General features: G+C 54.8%; 2 protein-coding genes across 4 annotated transcripts; one reads left to right on the top strand and one right to left on the bottom strand.

Annotated features, from left to right (window-relative positions):
- Positions 1–9,685: 9,685 nt before the first annotated feature.
- Positions 9,686–16,163, bottom strand: FBXO2 (F-box protein 2). Its single transcript, XM_043923415.1, has 6 exons — positions 15,543–16,163; positions 11,712–12,080; positions 11,126–11,255; positions 10,958–11,053; positions 10,365–10,503; positions 9,686–10,127 (listed from the first exon to the last, which is right to left on the bottom strand). The coding sequence occupies exons 1-6, from the start codon at positions 15,562–15,564 to the stop codon at positions 9,993–9,995; spliced, it is 891 nt and encodes a 296-aa protein (XP_043779350.1). The 5' UTR covers positions 15,565–16,163; the 3' UTR covers positions 9,686–9,992.
- Positions 16,080–21,210, top strand: LOC122707668 (F-box only protein 44). 3 transcript variants are annotated; one of them, XM_043923423.1, is made up of 6 exons: positions 16,080–16,208; positions 17,114–17,385; positions 18,501–18,627; positions 18,787–18,882; positions 19,000–19,135; positions 20,054–21,210. In XM_043923423.1, the coding sequence occupies exons 2-6, from the start codon at positions 17,121–17,123 to the stop codon at positions 20,195–20,197; spliced, it is 768 nt and encodes a 255-aa protein (XP_043779358.1). In that variant the 5' UTR covers positions 16,080–16,208; positions 17,114–17,120; the 3' UTR covers positions 20,198–21,210. The 3 variants fall into 3 exon arrangements, with proteins under 3 accessions (XP_043779358.1, XP_043779359.1, XP_043779357.1); XM_043923424.1 differs by having other exon boundaries at positions 16,149–16,208; positions 16,965–17,385; positions 18,501–18,598; positions 18,800–18,882; XM_043923422.1 differs by having other exon boundaries at positions 16,149–16,208; positions 16,965–17,385.
- Positions 21,211–22,245: the final 1,035 nt, after the last annotated feature.

Genomic DNA, 22,245 nt, shown 5'->3' with positions numbered 1-22,245 from the left:
TGTCCCTGGTGGACAGGGGCCAGGAAGTCCAATCAAGCACTTGAGGACCTCTAAAAACCAGGTCTCTGCCAGCTCTGCCCACTGTCCTCCTCATTTCCTTCCTGACTCCAGAAACTTCCCAATGTTTCCATACTCCCTCCCCAGCCTAGGTCCTCCTCCTCCCAGCCCTTCCTCTCCACCCAAAGGAAACCAGGGCAGTGATACTGACCTCCCTCCCCACACCTGTGCACACAGCTGATTCTAGAACCAAGATACAGAGTTGGCAGAATCAGGCTGACCCTCAAGAGATGCACATCTATCCCCTCACCAACATGGCCTCAGTTTCCTCACTTGTAACTGGAAAGGTGTGGGGTCAGGGCCAGGTAGTGACTTGAGTGCATACCCCTTAGACAGAAAGAGCCAGCACTCAGGTGGGTGTGAAACAGGACTCTCCTCTCCATCCTCTTCCTCCTTCTCCTCCTTGATCCCTGGGGGCAGTTGTTTGATTGACAGGGTAGATCTTTCTGGATGCGGTTGGGGGTGGGGAGTATAATATAAAAAGGCAGCTGCAATATTAAAACAAGACTTTACATTGGGGGGAAATAAAACAGCTACTCAGTGCTCTCACAATGCAGGATAGAGATAATCCAACTCACAAAATTGTCTTGGCCACAGGTGTATCAGACTGTGGTGGGGCAGGAGGAGGGCAGGATTAACTGAGGAGTCAGCAGAGCTACTGTGGGGTGAGAGCCCCCATCACCGCCCTCCCCATGTTCCCGCTCCTCTCTCCTTAGTCAGGCCTCCAGCCCCTGGGGAACCCCAGCCTGAATCGGACATGCCCCCTGACTCCCAGCAGCTCCCTTGGCCCCAGCTCATTAGCCCCGAAAAACCTGCTCAAATCCAGGGGGAGGGCTTTTCAGCTAAAATATCTCCATCTCAGGCTAGTTTTTTCCTCGCTTCCCCACATCATTAGTGAAAGTGCAGTCTCTGCAGCTCCCAGGCTGTGTGGTGAAGAATGCCCCCCACTGCTCCCTGGGGACCCCTGGCCAGACAGAGGACGACATGCTGGGATCTGGCCTGGGGGTGGGCTGGGGGAGCAGATGGCTCCGGAGACCAAAAGGGAGGCAGAGGGTGTCCCGGCAGAGCCCCTAGTATCCTGCCCAAGAGGATGCTGAGTCCCCAGAAAACTGGAAGCAACTGCTGTCAGCAGGGCGGTGGCCAGCTGAATGCTTGTCCTGCACCAAACACCCACTCGTCCCTGCCCGAGGCTGTGTGGGGTGGGACTGTATGTTAAATGTTCATTGCACTGCCTGGCCTCCTCCTCTCAGCCCTGTGGTTCTCAGTGACTCCATTCCAAGCCTTTCCCATTAGAATGCCACTCCTCTCACCACAATAATTAGCTCAGAAGTGGGCATATGAACCCACTGGACTTGATGCCAGAAAGACACGGGTCTGGGGGTGCTCAAGTGCCTTCTGGGGTGGGCCTGCCTGGGATGAAGCCACACAGAACTAACAGACAAAGAGAAAAACCCAAGTTCTGAATATATTGTTGGAGTTCCTGGATCCAGCTTTACCTGAAAGAAAGCTATACTGGACTTTTCTGTTATGTGAGCCCCCAAATCTACATTTACTTAAACCACTTTGAATTGCATTTCTGTCATTCATAGCCGACAGACTCGCAGCCAACACAAGCATTTTAGCACACCTCGTTTTTTCCATCAGGAAACTGAGGCCCAGAGAGGTTACACTACTTGCCCCAGGTCACAGAGCCATCAATCTGTGTGTATCGAGCCAGTGATCCAGAGCGGGGGTTGCGGGGGGGAATTCCCAACTGGAACTTGTTCCCCCTGGGGTTCTGAGAGGAAGGGGGCTGGGGGAGGCTCTGAAGCCATTTTCAGCAGGACAAGGGACAAAAAGGTAACAGGTTGCCATGGTTACCAGCTCACTGTGTGGTCCCAGACAAGCAACCTCACCTCTCTGAGCCTCGGGCTGGCAACAAAATGTCTCACCCTGAAGAGTGCAGGTGGCCCTCAGGCAGGCGGGGTGACTGCTCTTGTCCCCCACCCCCAGAGGTCTGTGAGCAGGCGGCTTCCCCAGCCAGGCAACGGAGTTCCCCCCCACCCTAAGGTCAGGCACTCCCAACCATACACACACTCCACCTGGTTTTAAATGTCTCTCAAATACCAAATTCAATTTCGTATAACTCCACCAGCTCTGCAGTGAAGAATTCATCGGATGAGGAGCCTGCTTTTCGGAGAATAATTCATTTTTCCGGTGTTGGAGAGGAGAGTAATTGATCCAGGGGGCTGACGCCTCCCTCCCTTTCTCCCTCCTCGGGACCATCCGATTCCAAATGCAGCTCTGAGACCGCTAGGTCAGAGTCAGGGGGCTTCTACTTTAATATATTGGGTTATTCCACTCGGCGGTGACGAAAAACAAGATTTAATTCCCCGAGAAATGCCAGCAGAGAAAATCATTTCCCTGCCTGCTTCTCCCCTCCTTTTTTTTTCTCTTTTTATTTTTTTCAGAGACATCTTTGTCTTCGTGCAGGCTTTACAGCCTTGCTACAACCCTACACCACCAGAGACTTCCTGAACCTGCCTACCCCATCTAGAGTCCTCTTTTCCTGTCTTGAAGAAAATACAAAACCCTCTCTGCCCACCCCACCTCAGTCAAGGGCCCCTGAGGACAGATGTTTCTATTCAAATTTGGATGACATTATGGTGCTTGTTGTTCAGTCTCTAAGCCATGTCTGACTCTTCGCAACTCCATGGACTACAGCACACCAGGCCCCCCTGTCCTTCACTATGTCCCAGAGTTTGCTCAGATTTCTGTCCATTGACATGATGCTTACCACGTTGATAAATTACAACAAGTCCGGGGAAAAGACCACTTAGTACCACAGCTCTGACTGATGGGACAGGAAGCTAACAGCTGGCCAAGGAAGTAATTTACTTTGTTACCACCTCTCAGATCAAGAGTCCACTTACTGCCTCCTCCAGGAAGCCTCCCCTGATTAAGGTCCAAATTAGCTATCCACCATGGGATATCCCAAGGTGGTGTATCCCAAGGTGGGTGTATCCCAAAATACAATGTGCTACCCCCTCACAGCCTTTTTACTCTCTGATGGTAGTTGCCAGACTTTTATTTATGTAACAAACTAGTAATAGCACTTGCTATGTGCAGGCCCTGATCCACGTGCCTTCCAAATATTAATTCATTTGAATCCTCCTAACAACCAGGAACTATGATCAGCCCCATTTTACACACAAGGAAACTAAAGCACCGACTGGTTATGTGACTTGGCCAAGGTCACACAGGTAGGGATGGTGAGAACTGGGAATCCTGGTGTCTCCTCCTTTAGTCTGTGAGCTCCCAAGGGACAGGGACCCTGTCAGTCCACTAAACCCAGAGGCCCCCACCCTCCAACAATCCCACCACTTACAGGACAGAAAACCCCGTAAAAGTCACATGGGAAAGCCCCTTGATGTGGAGCAGGTTCCAGCTCTGGAGTGAGACAGTCATCAGCTAGATTCCAACTGTGCATCCTTGGGTGGGACTGTACTGCTCTGAGCCTTGATTCTGTCAGTCTCTCAAACAGGAATGAAAACAGTACACAGGTGCACTGGGAGGATTAGATAAAGCCATGCACCAATGGTGCTTTGAACACACCTAGCATGTAATGAGCACTCAGTAGGTGTGAAAGAGCCTGGACTCGAAAATGGAGGCTTTGGGGATACACTTGCACACTCAAATAAATAACAAAACCTGATCAATTCAAGTCAATGAGGCAAGCTCTGAAATCTGGGTGGAAGGGTGGATTTTTCTTAATATTGGTAGTAAGATGGGTGAGTTGCCAAGAACTACCAAGAAGAATCTTGCAAAGTACATGCAATCCATTTACTTCTGGGAGTTACTGAGATGTGGGAGACTCTGAAACAAGGGATCACTGGACCAGAAACAGCACTTGATGGGTGTTTCAGTCCTTCAGCAAGTGTGTATCCAGTTTCTTGGAGCCATGTGGAGGTGGGAGGGGCACAAGCCTTGGGGGCCCTTTGGACCCAGCTAGCTCTGCTGCTGACTGCTTTGTGACCTTGACCGTGAGACCCACCCTCAGAACCGCAGCTTCCTCAACCATAAATTGGGATGACAAAATGAAGCCTCCCCAGGGACTGCTGTGGGGGGCCAATCATGTAACCAGGGTAGCAGATCAAGAGGGAGTCATTCCTTCCCATTTCTCAATAACAGCAGCAGCAGTCAGCCCAATCCCATCAACCTCCCATCTTGTGCAGAAAACCTCAGAGGCACTGGGAGCTGGACCGGGAACCTGACTCCTTGGAGCAGCAAAGCAGATGGGCAGGTGGGGTCGCAGGTCCCATTTTATAGATAAGGGGCAAAGGGCTTCCCACATGGCACTAGTGGTAAAGAACCCGCCTACCATTGCAGGAGACATAAGAGACGCGGACTTGATTCCTGGGTCAGAAAGATACCTTGGAGGAGGGCATGGTAACCTACTCCAGTATTCTTGCCTGGAGAATCCCCATGGACAGAGGAGCTTGGCGGGTTACAGTCCTTGGGGTTGCAAAAAGTCGGACATAACTGAAGCAACTGAGCATGCACGCGTGTATAAGGGGCAAAGCCAAGCGAAATCCAAGTGTTTCTGTCTCCAAATCCATGCACTTGATCCTGGACGAGCAGCCTCCCTGATTCCTGGGAGAAGAAGGGAAGAGGGAGATCAGGGCTGGGAGGAGGCTGGGGACCCCTGTGTGCAGGTTCATTTATCAAAGGCGACCCCAGAATGGAGTCCATGAGGCTGAGACAGGTCACAGAGAGACCCCCTATGGGAGGAAAAGTAGGGGAGGGTGCCAGGCGGCCTGGGATGGAGACAGGTGAGTGATCAGAGAGCACTGGAGCCTCAGAAAGCAAATGCCTGGTATGTGCAGGGGTCCCTGGATTCCCATGGAGCCTCCCTCTGTGTCTTATAAACATCACCTGGGTGGCTGAGTCCATGCTCTTCATCTCCCTTCTTTGGCTCTAGCCCCTCCCCTAATCCAGGCAGTTCTTCCTTACATCTAACTGAAACCTTTCATGCTACATCACCAACAGACCCTCCCTGAAGCACCGGAAGATGTCCCCAGCCCTGCCCATGCCATCTGCGAGCTGGTGGCGCTCCTGGCTCAGGGCGGTTATCTTGCTGACAATTAATTGGCTTTTGTTAGAGGAGAATGAATACCATCTCATCTTAATCTTCCTCATTATTCTCCTTGTTCAGCAGAGTCAACACAAGATTAGGTTTAATTTATGGGGAAAAAAATAGCAAAGTCATTACTCACCAGGAGATCAGGATTGGATCTGCCTGAGTGTTCTGTGTTCACTGCAAGTGAGGGACCACGAGGAAGACCTGGAGTTCTGCTGAGGCAGGGACAGGCTGGGGGGACCTTGGCCCCCAGATCCATTTGGGGCTGGATCCCTGGAGACCACCAGCCCTTTCTAGTCTTACAGGACTCAGGCCTCAGAGGACCCAGCCTCCTACATGTTTCTCAGCAACCTTTGCCATAAGACCAGTCCCAAAGGAGGGCAGGGAGCTCAGCCTCTGAAGAGTCAGACTCAACCCAAGTCCACGGAAAGAAATCAGGATTTGGATTCAGATTCTGACTTCTGAGACCACTTCCTCTGCAGAGAACTGGCCGGAACCAGCCCCTCCTGGGTGCTCCCTTGACAATGCTGCCACCTAGTGGTGCTTAGAGGAACTGGTCCTTCCTTCCATCCCTCCACATCCCCAAGCAAACCATACCATGTACCAAAAAAATCCAGATTCACAAAGTAAATCAGAAAGGGAAAGAGGGACTTTTAGCCATTTCAAAATGGTTAAATAGATTTCCACCAAGAAGTCTAAAAGAAAATTCATCTTATCTTCCCTGACTCCTTAACTAAAATGGCCCAGACCCCTTAGCACCCCCTCTTTCTGCCTGGGGAGATAATAAGCAGAGAAGCCCAGAAGCCTCACAGTCCTTGTCATTTCCAACTCTTTCCACTTCCCCTGCCCCAACTCTGTCCTCTGGCACATGCTCATCTTGGACCCTGTACCACAGTGGAGTAGCTAGGACCAGCTCAATTACTAACTCGTCATATGACCCTAGGCTAGTTACCCAACATCTGAGTCTTATCTCTTTCATTCATAAAATGGGAGTGCCTGATCCAGCAGAGAGGGCCACTGAGCAGATTAAACAAGCCTGTGTACTTAGCACAGGAACTGGCAGCAGAAAGTCCTCAGCAAATGCCTATCACCCTCACCAACATCATCACTATCATCCTTTTCATCCTGCTTCTCTGAAAGTTTGGTTTCATCCAGCTTCTAAAGGTGGCTCAGTGGTAAAGAATTCCCCTGCCAGTACAGGAGACACAGGTTCAATCCCTAGGTTGGGAAGATCCCCTGGAGGAGGAAATGGCAATCCACTCCAGTATTCTTGCCTGGGAAATCCCATGGACAGAGGAGCCTGGGGGTTACAGTCCATGGGATCACCAAAGATCTGGACACAACTGAGCACACATGCATACACCTCTAACTCCTCATCCCCAGGTCCTGCTAGACAGAAGAGATTTTTTTTTTTCCTAAAAGGACACTGATATCATCTCTGCTTCATGTATCATTTATAGCTTATTAGACAGAGCACATGGTAGGTGCTGGGGAAACTCTCAGGATCACCTGCCAGCGTCTCCAACTTCATGTCAAACCACTTCCCCACTTGTTCACTGAGCTCCAGTCACACTGGTTGCCTTTCTAATCTGTAAGTTCATTCCCAACCCCAGGGCTTTGCATTTACAACTTCTGCAATGTTCTTCCCCCAGATATTTGGTTTCTCATCACCATTCAAATGTCACTTTCTCAGAGAGATCCTCCCTGATCACTTGACCGTGCACAGCAGCACTCCTACACTCACTCTCAACTTTGTTTTCTATGCTATAGAGGTCAAGCGCCTAAGTGGCTGGGTAGAACTCCCGTTCTACCACTTACTAGCTATGTGGCCTCAGACAACTTGCTTTACCTCTCTGCGCTTCAGTTCTCATATGTAAAAATGGAAATGCTAATAATAGTGGTTCCTACTTCATACGGCTCTTATGATGAATCAATACATGTAAAGCTCTTGGAGTAGCGCCTGTTGTCTCTAAGTGTTATATCATGTTGGTAATTATCCTATTTATTTAACTGCATGTATTTATGTTTCTCCATCTAGACAGTATATTCCAGGAAGACAGAGGCCTTCTTTGCTTTATCCCTGCCTGGCAGAGAGCAAATGCTTAAAAATACCAGTTGATTAGAAAGAAATCTTAGGGCCAGGCAGGCCTCTCCTCAATCACACTCAGGTGCCTTTGAGCTAAGTAGCCAAACAGTCGGCTATCTCTGGCTTTCACACTCTCAGGGCCCTCGAGCTCCCCCTGCTGGACAGAGAATAGGTTTTGTTGTGTTGTGTTTTTTTGCCTTGAGGCTGATCGCAGCCTGCTGTAGCTGTCAAATTTCCACGCCCGCCTAGGGGACAGTAAACCTGGCTCTTTAGAGTCAGAAGCACCTGGATCAGAACTTGTGCTTCTCCAGTTATTCTGCACGTCATACGGCAGGAAAGTCTCTCATTTGAGCCTCCTTATGGGCAGAAGGGGGGTAACGATGCCCTTGCCCCCTCCCCCACATCTAACTGGGTTATAGGCAGTGTGGTGTGAGGGCACCCCGGGCACAGGGAGACCTGCAGGCCCCCACACCCCCAGAGTCAGCCCTTGAATGATGCAGAGAAGCCGTCTCATCTTCCAAAGCTAAACACCACCAGGTATCTGCTGTTTCTCTAGGGACAGACACGCAGGGACAGTCTGGAGCACCCCATTATCTGAGCCCCTTGGGTCTCCTCTGTGGGCCCTGTGGCCTGGGGAAAGAATCTGGCCTCTGTCCCTCTGGCTCCTTCCTCTGAGAGCCGGCAGTTAGCTGGAGATGGCCTTGCTGGGCTTGCATACTCCTATTCACTTGACCCTCACCTCCCTGGCTGCTGTCTCCCCCATCGTGGCCTCAGAGGCCAAGCGTTCCCTGCCTCACTCCACACTTGTTTCCAGATCTCACACTACCCTTGGCTTTAGCTGAAGACCACAGACACTGCAACTCCTATATCTCCAGCCCAGAGTCCTCATGGCCCTCTTTCCTGAACACCCCCTGGGGGACTTCTCCCTACCTACAGCACCTTTCATGCCTTCCATACCCCTGCCCTGACACCTAGTCCTTGTGGACCCCTGGACTCAGATTCCTGGCCTCTCATACCCACTGCAACTCTGTCCAATCTCCTCCCAAACCCCCTCTGTGGTCTCTGGTCCTGACTCATCCCCATCTGGTTCCCCATGTGCACATCCTGTTCCCTCACCCCCAAAGTATCACCTTGCCCATTACTCCTTTACTTAAATCTGGGAGCTCAAGGGGTAACCCTCTTCCTTCATGCCTCCTCAGCAAACTGGGTCCCCAAGGAAAGGCATCACTTACCCTGTCTGATTGGCAACTCAGGTGCGTGTGAACAATGCCTTTCCCACTGGACTGTGAAATCCTCTAGAAAGGGCCAAAGGTGCTCATGGGACAGAAGGCTGTGTCTGCACCTTCAGACTAGGAGTTTTCAGGGATGTGTCTTCCCTATCTGACTGAGGATGCTCCCAGAGCAGGGAGCATATCTCCACCATTAGACTGGATATAGCCCTTCCCCAGATGCCCCATCCTTGATGTGGCCAGGCGGTGGTGACTTTTCCAGGGACAAGGAGTGTCTTTCTCAACCTTGTAACCTTAGGACCCTGCACTAGGCCTGCCCCCAGGTTGGGGCTTAAGGAATCATGGGTGAATAAATGAACCAAAGAACAAATGCAGGCAGGCTGCAGCTTAAACTCTGCAAGCCCACTGACCCAGCAGGTGGCATCAAGGAAAGCTGGAGGGGCAGGGAGATTTTATTGGTCATCCTTCTGGAGAGAACAGATTTCTCAAGACCCTCAACCACCCCCAAGACCAGCAGCTGAGAGTCTTGGGGAGGAGGCTGGGTTTGAGAGGTGCTGGGAAGGCCAGAAAAGGAGCTCCTGACCCAGAGCCTGGTACACACCCTTCGCTCCACCTCTCCCTTTGAACCAGTGCCAGGGGCTGGCCTCTGGGCAGGACTTGGAAAATGACCCATGAGACCAGATGCTAATGACTCCTGTCTAATCCAATTCTAGGCCAAGGAAGACAGCATGAAGTGGGTATGAACTGAAGAGGGACACCACGCTGACCCTTCCTGTGCCTCCCACCTGGTCACCGCCCCCCGCCCCCCAATCTCCCACCTTGAGCCACTGGCACTAATCGTGGGCCCAGGAGAACTGGTACCTTAGACTAGGTGCTGCCATCACTCACCATCCTGCCTTCAGAAAGGAGCAGGGCAGGGGATCAAGAGAGGCCAAGAAGGGAGCCCCCACACACGCCCTGTTCTGGCTTCTGGGCAGTTTGGGTGTCAGTCAGGCGCCAGGCCCAGCTCCCCATCCTTGGCCTCACAATCCCAGCCTTTGTTCCGCCGATCCAGGCCCGGCTGGCTCTGCACCCGCCCAAGGGCCCCTGGAAACCAGAGCAGCTGGAACCCCACCAAGTATTTATCCAGACTGGGCCAGAGGCCCTCAAGAGACAGAGACTAAGCAAAGGGAGGGGGGTTCATTCATCCGTTTGTTCATTCATTCCTTCCTGGGACAAATAATATTTATTGAACGCCCACAGTGGCAGGCACTGTGCTAGAGGACAAGTGCTAGGGGATTTAGTGGTCGGCCCAGTGCAGACCCACGCCCTCACCCATCTTATTTTCTGGATGCAAATATATACCAACAAAACCTCTCTCTCCCTATGTGGGGGCTGGGCTTAGAATATGGGACGGAGAGGAGTGCGTGGGGGTGGGGAGGGTGAGGATGCTACTAAGGCCTATCTAATCCTGGGCCTCTGCCCCTCCAAGGCAGCTGGGAGAGGCTGGAGGACAGGTCACTCAGGGCTCCACCCACACGCTGCTGTTGGTCACCCGAGCCCCGAACCAGCCCTTCCAGTAGACGCAGTCCTGTCCCCCATGCTCGAAGCGGACGAAGCGGACGCCGGGCCCATAGTCGGTGAAGGTGTGGGAGATCTGGAGGTGGGGAGTTGGGGGAGGGTCAGGCTCAGAGCCCTGGGGCCTCCCCCAGCCACCCCACCCGGGCGCCCTGACCCTCCTCTAGCCCCCTGGACTTTCCAGCTCAGCATCCCTCCTCCGGGTCTCTCCCGCCGTCCAGGCTAGCCCCGCCCACAAGCCCCGTGGGCGGGGTTTCAGCGAGCCCCGCCCCTCGCATCCAGGCCCCGCCCTCCGCCCTCGGGCCTCTGAGCTCACCTCAATCCAGCCACCGTCGTCGCTGTCCGCCGGCACTGCCACCTGCCCGCTGTTGAACTCGGCCAGCACGTCCTCGTGCTCCGACAGCAGCTTCACCGTGAGCTCGTACAGGCAGCCGGCGTCTCTGCGGCCCGAGTACCTACCCCAGGGGAGGGAGCGAGCGCCCGGGGCAGGCTTCAGCCCTGCTGAGCCAGCACTCTGGGCCCAGCTCTTAACAGAAATTAACCCTGCCGGCCGGTACTACCAATGACCCCATTTTACAGATAAGAAAACCGAGGCCGGAGAGAGAAAATGACTCGCTCAAGGTCCGAACCCAAGAACTAAATCCCAGATGGGCCAGACCGAACCTTGGGACCAAAACCAAGCCTGCCGAGAAAGTTCTTGTTTGGATCGCAGATGGATATTGAAAAACAAAACCAAAAAAGCTTGTCAATATTTAAAATTCAAGAGGGGAGGCGGTTTTCCACCTTCTCCTGAAAACCCGTGGCCCGTGTGATCGCAGGCTCTAGAGTTGGGAGGCAGGGGTCCCTGAAGCGGGGTAGCCGGTTCCAGTTGGCCCTCGACCCCACTCCCCTAGCCCCCCGGCCGCTCACCAGTCCTTCACCACGATGGCCGGCTGAGTGGTGTCCAGTAGCTCCTCCCAGTAGCCCTCAGCCTGCAGATCAATAATCTGCGCTTTGCGACACCACCTGGGAGACTGGGGGTTAGGATGGAGTGGAGACTCCTCCCCTCCCCTTCCCATCCGTCCCCCTTCTCCTTACTCGAAGGAAGAGGCGAAGTACTTCTTGACGCTCTCATCGTGGATGAATTCTACTCCGCAGTCTCCGGGCAGCTCCTCCACCCTCCAGCCGTCCCCACCGTGCTCCACGTCGCACCAGCCCTCCAGGTCCTCTGTAGGAACACGACAGCCCCACGCTGGCCACCCAGTCCCTGCGAGGGTGTGGTGGGGCTGGCTCTTGTCCCCATCGTGGGGGGAGGGCAAACGTGGTCCTTAAACGTTGGGCAGAGGGTGGTGAAGGTGAAGAATGAGCACTTCCTGGTTTTCCCCCAGATTTTCTCACGCTCTCGGGAGGGTCTTCCGCGGGACCTGTCTTGCCCCAGGTCCCCGGGGATGGAAGGATCCCCAGAGACAGCGAACCTGCCCCCCCCCCCCCCCGCCCAAACCTAACCCAGGGAGCAAGACAGAAAGATAATACTACAGTATGTATTGGGGATACTCTGTGCTGGGCACAGCGCCAAGCACTTTATCTCATCTACCGCTCAAAGCAGTCTGGCCTTGTTACGGCCCATTGTATAGAAGGGGAAGCTGAGCTCCCAAGGCCAGGGAGACAGGGTGCGACCTCTCACCTTCCCCACATGGGTTGCGCAGCAGGTTGCGCCGCCTCTTGCTCAGGAAGTAGAACTGCTGCCAGTGGTCGCGCTCGTCCTCGGGGCCGTCCGGGGGCACCAGCCCCTCCTGCTGGCACTTGAGAAGCCACAGGGGGGCGCCGTCCACCAGCTCCTTCCAGCGAAGGCACACCAGGCGGCAGGCCTGCACCAGCTGGGCGGCCGGCAGCTCGGCCAGCACACGCAGCAGCAGCGGCTCTGGCAGCTCGTCCAGGTACGCCGCCTCCTCCTCCCCCTCCTCCGGCCGCTCCTCCCCGCCGCTCGCCTCCTCCGCGCACGCCTCCTCCTGCTGCTCCTCCGGGCTTACCTCCTCCGGCTGGCCCACGCTCCCTGAGGGTGGGCAGGGCGGGGGTGCTGCTGAGACTCCCCCCGACTGTCCCCCGCCGCGCCCCACAACCTCTATGTGAAGGGCATCGCCTCCACCCACGCTCCGACAGTCTGCGACTGGGGCCGGATTCCGTGACCAGAGAGTAGGGCCTTGTGGAGGAAGCCCAGGGGACCGGGGCCACGGATCAGCCCCAGGTGAACTGAAGAGGGGCCTCAGAGAACTGTTTCCCCTGCAGGGCCAGTACACCACATACCTGAGCCGAGAGCAATAACTGATGATATTTCTGACACATGGAAGTCCCTTATCCCTCTGAACAGCCCTCTGAGATCTCTGCTCCAGTCACCTCCTCAAAGGAGCCCTCCTGGACCTCCCCTATTACAAAGTCCTCTCACCTCACCGTTGGGAGTTCCATCCTTCCTAGCTTTTATCCAAGAATGTGATGGTTTATAAACACCTTTCTTTGGACTAGACTGAGGGAATGAGGGCAAGAACAGGGTCTGGGCAACTCACTGCTTCACCCCTAGTGCTTGGCATTGGACACCCTCCCCTGCCCACTGTCAGCAGCTATTGTCTATTGGGCTGGGCTTTCCTGATGGTTCAAATGGTAAAGAATCTGCCTGCAATGCAGGAGACCTGGATTTGATTCCTGGGTTGGGAAGATCCCCTGGAGAAAGGAATGGCTACCTGTTCCAATATTCTTGCTTGGAGAATCCCATGGACTGAGGAGCCTTGAGGGCTACAGTCCATGGGGTCGCAGAGTTGGACATAATTGAGCGACTAACACTACCAAGAGTTAGGCCCTATTTCATTCTAAGCATTTTAATTGTATTTACTCTTTAAATCATCACAGCGTCTCTTCAAGGTTGTCAGTATTATCGTCCCATTCCGTTGATGAGGAAACTGAGGCAGTGAAAGGTGAAACCACCCAGGATCACACAGCAAATGAGTGGCTGGAACCTGGGTTTGAACCCAGGCAATGGGGCTTCCGAGGTGATGCTAGTGGTAAAGAACCCACCTGCCAGTGCAGGAGATACAAGAGATGTGAGTTCAATCTGTGGGTCAGGAAGACCCCCTGGAGAAGGGCATGGCAACCCACTCCAGTCTTCTTGCCTGAAGAATCCCATGGACAGAGGAACCTGGCCACATGGGGTCAAAAAGAATCAGACATGACTGAGGCAACTGAGCACACCACCAGGCTCCAGAGCTGCCTTTAAGCACCACAGCCTTGAGAAAAAGATTCGTGGGGTTGGGAGTTATCATTTTGATTTCAGGTGAAAATGCTCAGGCTCAGAGGTGTGGAATGACTTGCCAAAGGTCACAATGCTGGTATTCAGGCAGGGGACACAGGGACCTGAGGCCTGAAGGGAGAAGAAACAGGGGCGTGGGGATCGGGGAGGGAGGCTCCTTAAAAGACAATGTGTGTGTCAAACAGGGAGGTGTACTATGTACTTGGGAAGGAGGGTTTCTTCACTACTTTTTCTATCCCTGGCCCTCAACTTCCCTGTCTATAATATAGGAATAATCCCTGCGCCAAGGCATTCAGACGGTACTGATGATCAGCTCCGCTGAGGAGTGGGCAAGGGCATTCTAAATTATGAGAGGGACCCATGTCAGGAGCTGTGGGCTGAACTGTCTCTTGGATCCTGGCTGGCCTCAGCTGGGCCATCCAAGCCTTGAATAAGCAGATACTGTGTGCCCCGTGTCCCTGGAGACGGTGGGGAGGAGGTGGAGCCACTCTGAGTGATGGGGGAGGCCACTGCTCTCAGACCTAGGATCGGGGCAGGGAGGATTCCCTAAGGGCTGGGCCTTGGAAAGCCAAGGCAGGGGCGGAAACAGGCCAGGCACCAGGGGAGGAACAGGCAGGGCCCAGACCCAAGGCTGGGGGTTGCCAGGACCTGGCCAGCCAGTCCTTCACCTCCTCACATGCAGCATTCCCCACCCCCAAACCCCAGTCAGACCCCCGAGAGCCGAATCAGGGTTTACCTCTTCAGAGCCCAGTGTACACAGGGAGTCCTCAGTACATCTTATTCAATGAATCTTATTAGTTAGCACAGTTCCCTTCATTATTAGCATTTTTTTTTTTTTTTTTTTGGCCACATCTTTATGATATGGGGCTTTACCCACCCCTCTGGCCAGGAGGAAACTGAGGCCCAGAGAGGCTTACTGGCCTCTCCCAAGTCACACCATAGAACAGTGGGGATGGCGGAGAGAAACATGCCTGCCCTGAAGCCATGTCACTTGCCTGTCCTGCTGCCCACAGCTCTCTGGGGAGCTGGGCCCAGTGTCCTCACCTCTCTACCCCTCCCCCTGCCCTGCCCTGCCCTGGCCCTGGTGGACACCTGATGCTCCCCAGAAAGGTGCACCTCGCCCAGTCCCCTCTCCTGGCCCCAGGCCTGGCACTCAAGGCCCCAGATCTGATTACAGGCCCCCCACCCCCTCTGGAGCACATACAACTCCCCACATTGTTGCCTTCAGAAAGTTATCTGGGTCCTGGAAGCTGCCTCTGAGGCTTATTCACTCACTTGGATTGGGCCCTTGAGTCCAGGGAATAGCTGGGCCCTGAGAAAAAGCAGGAAACCATTCTGGGTACTATGAAAGGTGTGGCAAGGGGGCCATGGATTGGGAGCAAGAGCTGAAGGAGGTACGATTTTCAGGGCTAGAGGTGGGGGCAGGGCAACTCAGCCACCCTAGTGAGCATCACTGTTACCCATTGTCTCCCCCAGGCAATGGCCTCTCAGAGGTGCCTGACGACAAAGGGGTGAGGGAATCTGGGAGTGGGCAGGTCTTGTTCCCACCCTGACTCAGCAAGCAACCCCTCCAGGCACAGCGGGAAATTCTAGAGACGAGGAGGGGGTCTTTGGTGCCAGACAAGATGACTGGGCAGTCTCAAAGGGCTCGAAGCGTCAGCTAGAGCTGATGCCTGAACTCTCTCACCACTGGCCTGGTGCCCACTGGGCATCCAGCCAACCAAATGAGGATAGCCCCTCCAGACGAGGGATCCCAGGAGGAAGGCCTGGATAGGGTGGGGAGCGGCCAGTACCCCAAGAAATTTGTGGGGATTCAGACAACTCATGGCCCAGAGTTGGCAAATTCAAGAAGCTGATGGAATAAAAAGGCTTGTGGCCTCTTCCATCGCAGATGGGTCCCAGACCCCGGTCCAATCAGACCCTCAGGAAGCCGGGAGGAGGAGGGAACGTGGATCACTCCTATGCTATCTGCGTATTAAATGGGACCCAGGAGTCCTCCCTTTGCCTGTCATCTCTCAAGGCCTCCCGCACATCAAGATACCAGACAGAAGGCTGTGCTCCTTGAAGACTGTCTCAAGGGCTCTGCTTGGGTGAAAGTTTGCCGCTCTGGGTCTGGGGGGCCCCCTCGCTCTCTGATGCCCCCTCTCCGTAGCACTCGCCCGCCTGCCCCGGTCACCCCTCCTGGACTGAGCGAGTGGATCCGGTGGCGGCGGCTACCTGGGTCACCGTCTCCGTCCATCGCTGCGGAGGGCGTTCGCGAGAGGAGGAGGACCCGGAGCGCTGCGGGGCTGTCCGAGTCCCTAGGCGGCGGCGGCGAGTCCAGGCGCTGCCCGCGTCTGGGTCGGGTCCCGGCCGGCGGAGCCTTTTAAAGGCCCCCGCCTCCGCCCCCGCCCAGCGTTTGGCCCCGCGCCGGGACGCCCCGCAGTCCGGAGCAATCGGCCAGAGGCCGGAGGCTCCCGGTTTCTTGGCGGACCCAGGAGGCCCGGAAAGGTCGGGTTTTGTTTTTGTTTTTTAATGCAGGAGGAGGGGGAGCCCAGTTCGGGCGTCTCCCAGAGCCCTCCTGGGGTGACTGCGATGAGGGGGCGGGTAGAGTCTGGGTCACGCAGAGGGTGCGGGGTGCGCGGCCCAGGCGGAGCGAGAGGGCAGAAGCTCCTCCCGGCACCGCCCCGCCCCCGCCACCCCAGGTAATTTTCCTACATCGGTGAGGGGCGCGTCCCAAGCCTGGTGCTCCCCAAGCGGCGGGGACCGGAGCCGGCCGCGGGGGCGGGGCCGGGGCGGGGCCTGGTCGGTCGCGCAGGCGAGGCCGCACCCACCACGACTGCAGGTCCAGGCAGGCTCAGCCCAGGCCGCCAAGCGGGATCGCACAGCGGCGGCCGAGCGCAGGTGACCGGTGGGAGTAGGCGCGGGGAGCGCCGGGGAGAGGATGCGGATTGCGGGGACCGGGGGCCTCGGCGGTTCCTGGCACCGCCGCAGTGCGCTGAGGGAGGCCCAGCGCGAATAAGGCCCAGGCCGCGGGGTTGCGCGGCGCGGCCTCGGGCGGCGGCGCGGGCAAAAACCCCAACTGGGGTTGCCATCGATGCGCGGGGGTCCAGGCCTAGACTTCGAAAGCCACAAGGAGGGATGGGAAGTCGAAGACGCGCGAGGGCACCTGGGCCTGGAGCCCAGCCACGGGGATGGGGGTGGGGGTATAGGAAAGGCGACTCGCCCTCGCCTACCGCTTCTCCAGTCTCACTCAGGCAGGTCATTTCCTCCGTGGTCTCGGAAAAGTGGCTTGAGCCCTTTGGACGTCGGTCGGAGACAATGACAATTATGCTTTCCCCTCCTCTGTTTTGAGGATGGGAGAGAGAATGAGAAGGTACCAGACAGGATGCGGAGCTTTGCGTTCGTATTTCCAGGCGAAAGACTGGCCTATTGAAAAAGGCTGGCTCTAGACCCAGAAAGGGCTCAGGCTCCTTTCCGCTGCTCCTGTCCGTGCGTCCTCAGGCAGATCCCACCTCTTCTGCCTCCTTCGCCTCCCTTAGGGGCTATGGTGAGGTGCCAGTAAAAAAATCAGAGCCCACCTTTTACTGAGCTTCTCCTGAGAAGGGGTCCTTGAACCCTTTCCAGGAGGTAAGTACTGTTCCTGGCCCCATTTTACAGAGCAGGAAACTGAGGCTCAGAGAAGCCCGGTGACTTTCCTGAGACAATCAGTGGCAAAACTGGGAGGAGAACCTCCACCACGGCGTGCTGTGAGTACCTGGTCCTCGGGAGGGGGCCAGGTCTGCAGTGTAGCTTGTCAACGCCCACAGGAGGGCCATGGCGGTGGGGAACATCAACGAGCTGCCGGAGAACATCCTACTCGAGTTGTTCACACACGTGCCTGCCCGCCAGCTGCTGCTGCGCTGCCGCCTGGTCTGTAGCCTCTGGCGGGACCTCATCGACCTCGTGACCCTCTGGAAGCGCAAGTGCCTGCGCGAGGGTTTCATTACCGAGGACTGGGACCAGCCCGTGGCCGACTGGAAGGTCTTTTACTTCCTCCGCAGCCTCCGCAGGAACCTCCTGCATAACCCATGTGCTGAAGGTGGGATGCTGACTGGCTCTGACATGCCCCCCCCCACACACACACACACTCTGTTGTGATGTCAGCTAACATTCATTAAGCACTTAACTATGAGCCAGCCAGGCACTTTATGGGGCTTAATGCCTTTCATCCTTTCACAGCAATCCTAAGAGGTAGGTGCTGTTAGACATCAATCTTTCAGATGGGAAAACTGAGGCCAAGAGTGGCATTTCTTATTCCACTCTTAAGGTTATTTCCCCAGTGACCTTTCTGAGGAGAAGGAATGTTGGCCAGTTGGAACTAATTGTGCCAGGACACAAGACCCGGAAGTCAGAACCATATTTTCTTGGCCTGGTTCCCAGACTCCAGGATTAAGCCTACTAGGAGTGTCCCAGAGGACAAAGGGGACTTTGCTCATGAAAGAGGGAGAGATCCAATCTTCTTTCCAACACATTCCAACAGCAGGTGAAACATGACTTCTGTGGTCATCCAGAGGCCCCCCTTTCCATTGCTGTGTTGTAACTGATTAATTAGACACTGGGATGGGATGAGAACCTCATTCTCCTTTATGTGGTCAAATTCTGGAGTGAAATAATAAAACCACCCAAAGCTGTCCAGAGCTTTCAGATGCCTCCTCATTTGACTCCCCAACAGCTATGTTCTTGACCAGCAGTTGACATACCATGGTCCATAGGCCAAATCTGGCCCAGGATCTAAGAAGAATTTCTGAGGTTTTATGTGATAGTCAATATGTAGCCCACGAAACCTGACACTTGTGGAAAAAGTTTACCAGTCTCCATTCCTGACCCCAGTTTACAGAGGATGAAACCAAGACTCAGAGAGAGAAAGCAGCTTGCATAAGGTCACAGAGTCCAGTATTGGTAGAGCTGGGACTAAATCCAGATCTGCCTGGTGTCAGAGCATTCCCTAACATTAGTCGTCTGGTCATTCCCACTGTCAGGATTCCCAGTAGAAGTTAGTCATGGTGGTGCCTGGCACACCGGATGTGCAGGGTTCCCCAGCTAGGGGCTTGAGGGCAGCTGCTGAAATCCAGGGAGAGATGCTGGGAGCAAGGGGCGCTTTGGCGCTGACCACTAGGGGGCCTCCCTTTGATGTGAACTGTGCTTTCCCGCCAGAGGGCTTTGAATTCTGGAGCCTGGACGTGAATGGAGGTGATGAGTGGAAGGTGGAAGATCTCTCCAAAGACCAGAGGAAGGAATTCCCCAATGACCAGGTCAAGAAATACTTCGTGACTTCTTATTAGTAAGATCCATGGGGTCACGGGGCGGGGGGTGGGGGGGGGGCGGGAGGGACCCAAGTCACTGCACCTTGAGGCCTCTCCTGCTCTGGGAAGGGCAGTCCTAACCCTGGAGGGCCCTGGTGGCGAGCCCCAGCCCCTCCCACCCCTCCACCCACCCTCAGCACCTGCCTCAAGTCCCAGGTGGTGGATCTCAAGGCCGAAGGGTACTGGGAGGAGCTGATGGACACCACACGGCCAGATATCCAGGTCAAGGACTGGTGAGTGCCTGGGGCGAGGGCTTGGGGGGGGGGGGGCCTGCCACTCAGATGCCCCACCCCCACCCCCACCCTGCCCCCCATCTCCAAGGCCCTGATGGGCCCTCCCTCTGCCTGCAGGTTTGCAGCCAGGCCAGACTGTGGGTCCAAGTACCAGCTGTGTGTTCAGCTCCTGTCGTCAGCACACGCACCTCTGGGGACCTTCCAGCCAGACCCAGCAATGATCCAGCAGAAGAGCGATGCCAAGTGGAGGGAGGTGTGTGAGTCGGGAAGGGCACAGGGGCACACTGTCCAAGGCTGAGACCGCAGTCACACAGGCCTGGGTTTAGATCCCAGTTCCTCTGCTTCTGACCTAGGCTTTGGCTGCTCTGACCTCTAAAAGACTTCAGTGAAATGATGCTGGGAAATATATGTTCAAAAAAGTTGACTACTACTAATTACTACCAGTTATAACTATTATTTAGGTCAGGATTCAGTGATCTTTTTCTTAAAAGAGCAGATACAAATAGTTTAAGCTTTGCTGGCTGTACTATCTCTGTCTCAACTACTCAGCTCATCAGCTCTGCCATTGTCATGAAAGCGGCTTTAGCAAAATGCCCATGTCTGTGTTCCAATAAAACTTTATTTATAAAACCAGGTAGTGGGCCCCTGGACCAGTTTCCCAACTTCTGATCTGGACCAGTGCTCTCCGGTAGAACTTTCTGCAGTGACAGAAATGGTCTGTCTGCCCTGTCCAGTTTGATAGCCCAGAGCCACATGCAACAACTGAAAACTTAGTAAAAGCCCGTTTGTAGTGTAGCTGAGGAACTAAATTTTTAATTTTATCTAACATTAATTAATTTTAACTTAAATAGCCACATGTGCTCAGTGATGACTGGACATCCTTTGGCAGCTTGCAAAGTTTCCTTCAGTTCCTTTGAGCTGCACTTAGATAATCCCATGGAGTGGATCCGGCAGGATTTTGCTCCATTTTACAGATGAGGAAATAGAGGCATAGACAAGGGAGGTAGTCTGCCCAAAATCAGAGTAAGGACTCAAATTCCATTCTCCTGACTCTGGGTCAAGCACTAAGACCTCAGCCCATCCTGGCCCCCTCACCCCCTCAGGCAGTGCCGCACTCGGGGTCAATTCCCCTGACCACTCTCCTTCCCTCCGCCCACACCCCCTTCACCAGGTCTCCCACACTTTCTCCAACTATCCACCTGGCGTCCGCTACATCTGGTTTCAGCACGGCGGCGTGGACACTCACTACTGGGCCGGCTGGTACGGCCCGAGGGTCACCAACAGCAGCATCACCATCGGGCCCCCACTGCCATGACACCCCCGAGCCCCCAGCCACCTAATCCCAACTGAAAAACTGCTGTCAGAGAAGGGCTGGGTTTGGGAAAGGGAGGTGGAGGCCAGGCTCCCCCAGACTTCCTAGTTCATCTTTGCCCCCAGCTCCCCAGTTGCCACTTTGTGGAGCCTCTTTGTTTGTGCGGCCTTTATATGTTATGCGTAGCTAGCTCTCTGCCAGGGGTCTCAGTCTGAATGATGGGGCCCCTGAAGTTAGGGAGGTACAGGTCGTTCCCCCAGGCTCCTCCCCCAGTCACCTCTGAGGGAAGGTCTCCAAGTTCTGATGGTAACCCAGATCTATGTGTCTACCTTCTCTCCCTGGGCCATTTTCTCACTGTCTTCTTTGAGGGCCCCCAGAGCAGGGACAGTCAGGACTCCCGGCAAGCCTGTGACTACCCTATGTAGTAAGGTGCTGGGAGGTGACCGTGCAGCTCAGACAGCTCTAGGAGTAGAAGGAGGGTTCTGCTGGCCCATCCTCTGCCCCCTTCTCTACCACCCTCAAACTCTCTCACTCTGAGCCCCTGCTCAGGGAGGTGGCTTTGGCCCAGAGGCTCAGGCCTGGTCTGAGATAGTCAGGCCCAGTGGGGTGGGGTCCTGGCCAGATCTAGACAGTCTTCAGTCAGGGAAGCCCCAGAAGCCACACAGGTATTAAGTGGAGGCAGGGCTCTCCAAAAGACCCCCCTGGAATTCTGTGCAGGGCAAGCCAGGGCAGGTGGGGGGGTGGTGCCAGGACTGGTCCCTGAGAACTGGGATATGTAAACCCTAAATGAATAGGATAGGGGTTTTCAAGAACCACCTGTCCGCCTCCATGCCTAGACCATGCTCTCTTTAGCTTGGAGAGCATTCCAGGCCCCCACGCTACCCTCAGAACTACCATTCCCAGGACCTCCCCACCCCGTCTGCCCACATTCCCACCTCTCCCTCCTGCTGAAAAGAGAGCTGTGCTCTAGTCCTACCCCTGCTGCATGTGGCCAAATAAAAGGTATTCCAGCCCAACATGTGCCCTGTGTTTTCTGGGAGAAAATGGCAAACTTCATGGGAGGTTCTGCCTCTGGCCTGCAGAAGGTGCAACTTGTACGGCTCTGTCCAAGGTACAGAGAGGGGTTGACATTTCAGGAGCCAGCCTTTGAAGAATGAGGGTCCTGGGACAGACCGCTGGAAGAGCTGCTGACCCCACATCCCAGCAGCCCTCCAGTACTGCTGGCTTCCTCTGGAGGCCTGGTCACCAGCTGGGGGGTGAGGCATGCAGGTTTCTTGGGCAGCTCTTGCCTACACCTCTTGCTGGGTCAGCAGTGCCACCAAAGGCACTACTTACTGCTGTTTTTTTTCACTGCCCAGAGCTTTACTGACATTGGATGAAGCCTAAGAATTTATAGTGGCTTAGCTGGTCAAGAATCCACCTGCAATGCAAGAGACCTGGGTTCAAACCCTGGGTTGGGAAGATTCCCTTGGAGAATCGAAAGGCTACCCACTCCAGTATTCTGGCCTGGAGAATTCCATGGACTGTATAGTCCATTGGGTCGCAAAGACTCAGACACGACTGAGTGACTTTCACTTTCAAGAATTTATAAGGGTGCCTGGCACACAGTAGGTGCTCAATAAGTACTGTTAAGTTGCAATATCTTCACTTAACAGTTAGCTAGAACCACAACCCACTTAACTGTATGGCAAGTAAGCAAAGGACTCTGTCTTGGAGGAGACGCAGCCCTAAGTTAACAGCCTGGCCTGAGTCTGGCACCCCTGGGCAGCGCACAGCCTTTATGACCCTTTGTGATTACCTGAAGTGTTGTTCTTCAGTTGCTCAGTCATGTCCGACTCCTTTGAGACGCTATGGACTGCAGCCCCTAGGCTCCACTGTCCATGGGATTTCCCAGGCAAGAATACTGGAGTGGGTTGCCATGCCCTCTTTCAGGGGATCTTCCCAACCCAGGGATCTAACCCGGGTCTCCTGCTTGGCAGGAGGATTCTTTACCACTGAGCCACCTGAGAAGCCCCTGAAGTAGGTGCTTGCTAATTATTTATTGAATAGAG

This window comes from Cervus elaphus, chromosome 14, assembly GCF_910594005.1.
Source record: "Cervus elaphus chromosome 14, mCerEla1.1, whole genome shotgun sequence".
NCBI lineage: Eukaryota > Metazoa > Chordata > Mammalia > Artiodactyla > Cervidae > Cervus > Cervus elaphus.
This window is presented reverse-complemented; position numbering and strand designations above follow the sequence as displayed.

Bases quoted from the DNA above. Each gene is read 5' to 3' on its own strand.
- LOC122707668 (XM_043923423.1), top strand. From the start codon at position 17,121: ATGGCGGTGGGGAACATCAACGAGCTGCCGGAGAACATCCTACTCGAG. The intron at 17,386-18,500 runs GTGGGATGCTGA...CTTTCCCGCCAG, and splicing joins GCATAACCCATGTGCTGAAG to AGGGCTTTGAATTCTGGAGC. The intron at 18,883-18,999 runs GTGAGTGCCTGG...CTCTGCCTGCAG, and splicing joins GATATCCAGGTCAAGGACTG to GTTTGCAGCCAGGCCAGACT.
- FBXO2 (XM_043923415.1), bottom strand. From the start codon at position 15,564: ATGGACGGAGACGGTGACCCAG. The intron at 12,081-15,542 runs GTAGCCGCCGCC...GCCCACCCTCAG, and splicing joins GGACGGAGACGGTGACCCAG to GGAGCGTGGGCCAGCCGGAG. The intron at 11,256-11,711 runs GTGAGAGGTCGC...GTGTTCCTACAG, and splicing joins GCGCAACCCATGTGGGGAAG to AGGACCTGGAGGGCTGGTGC.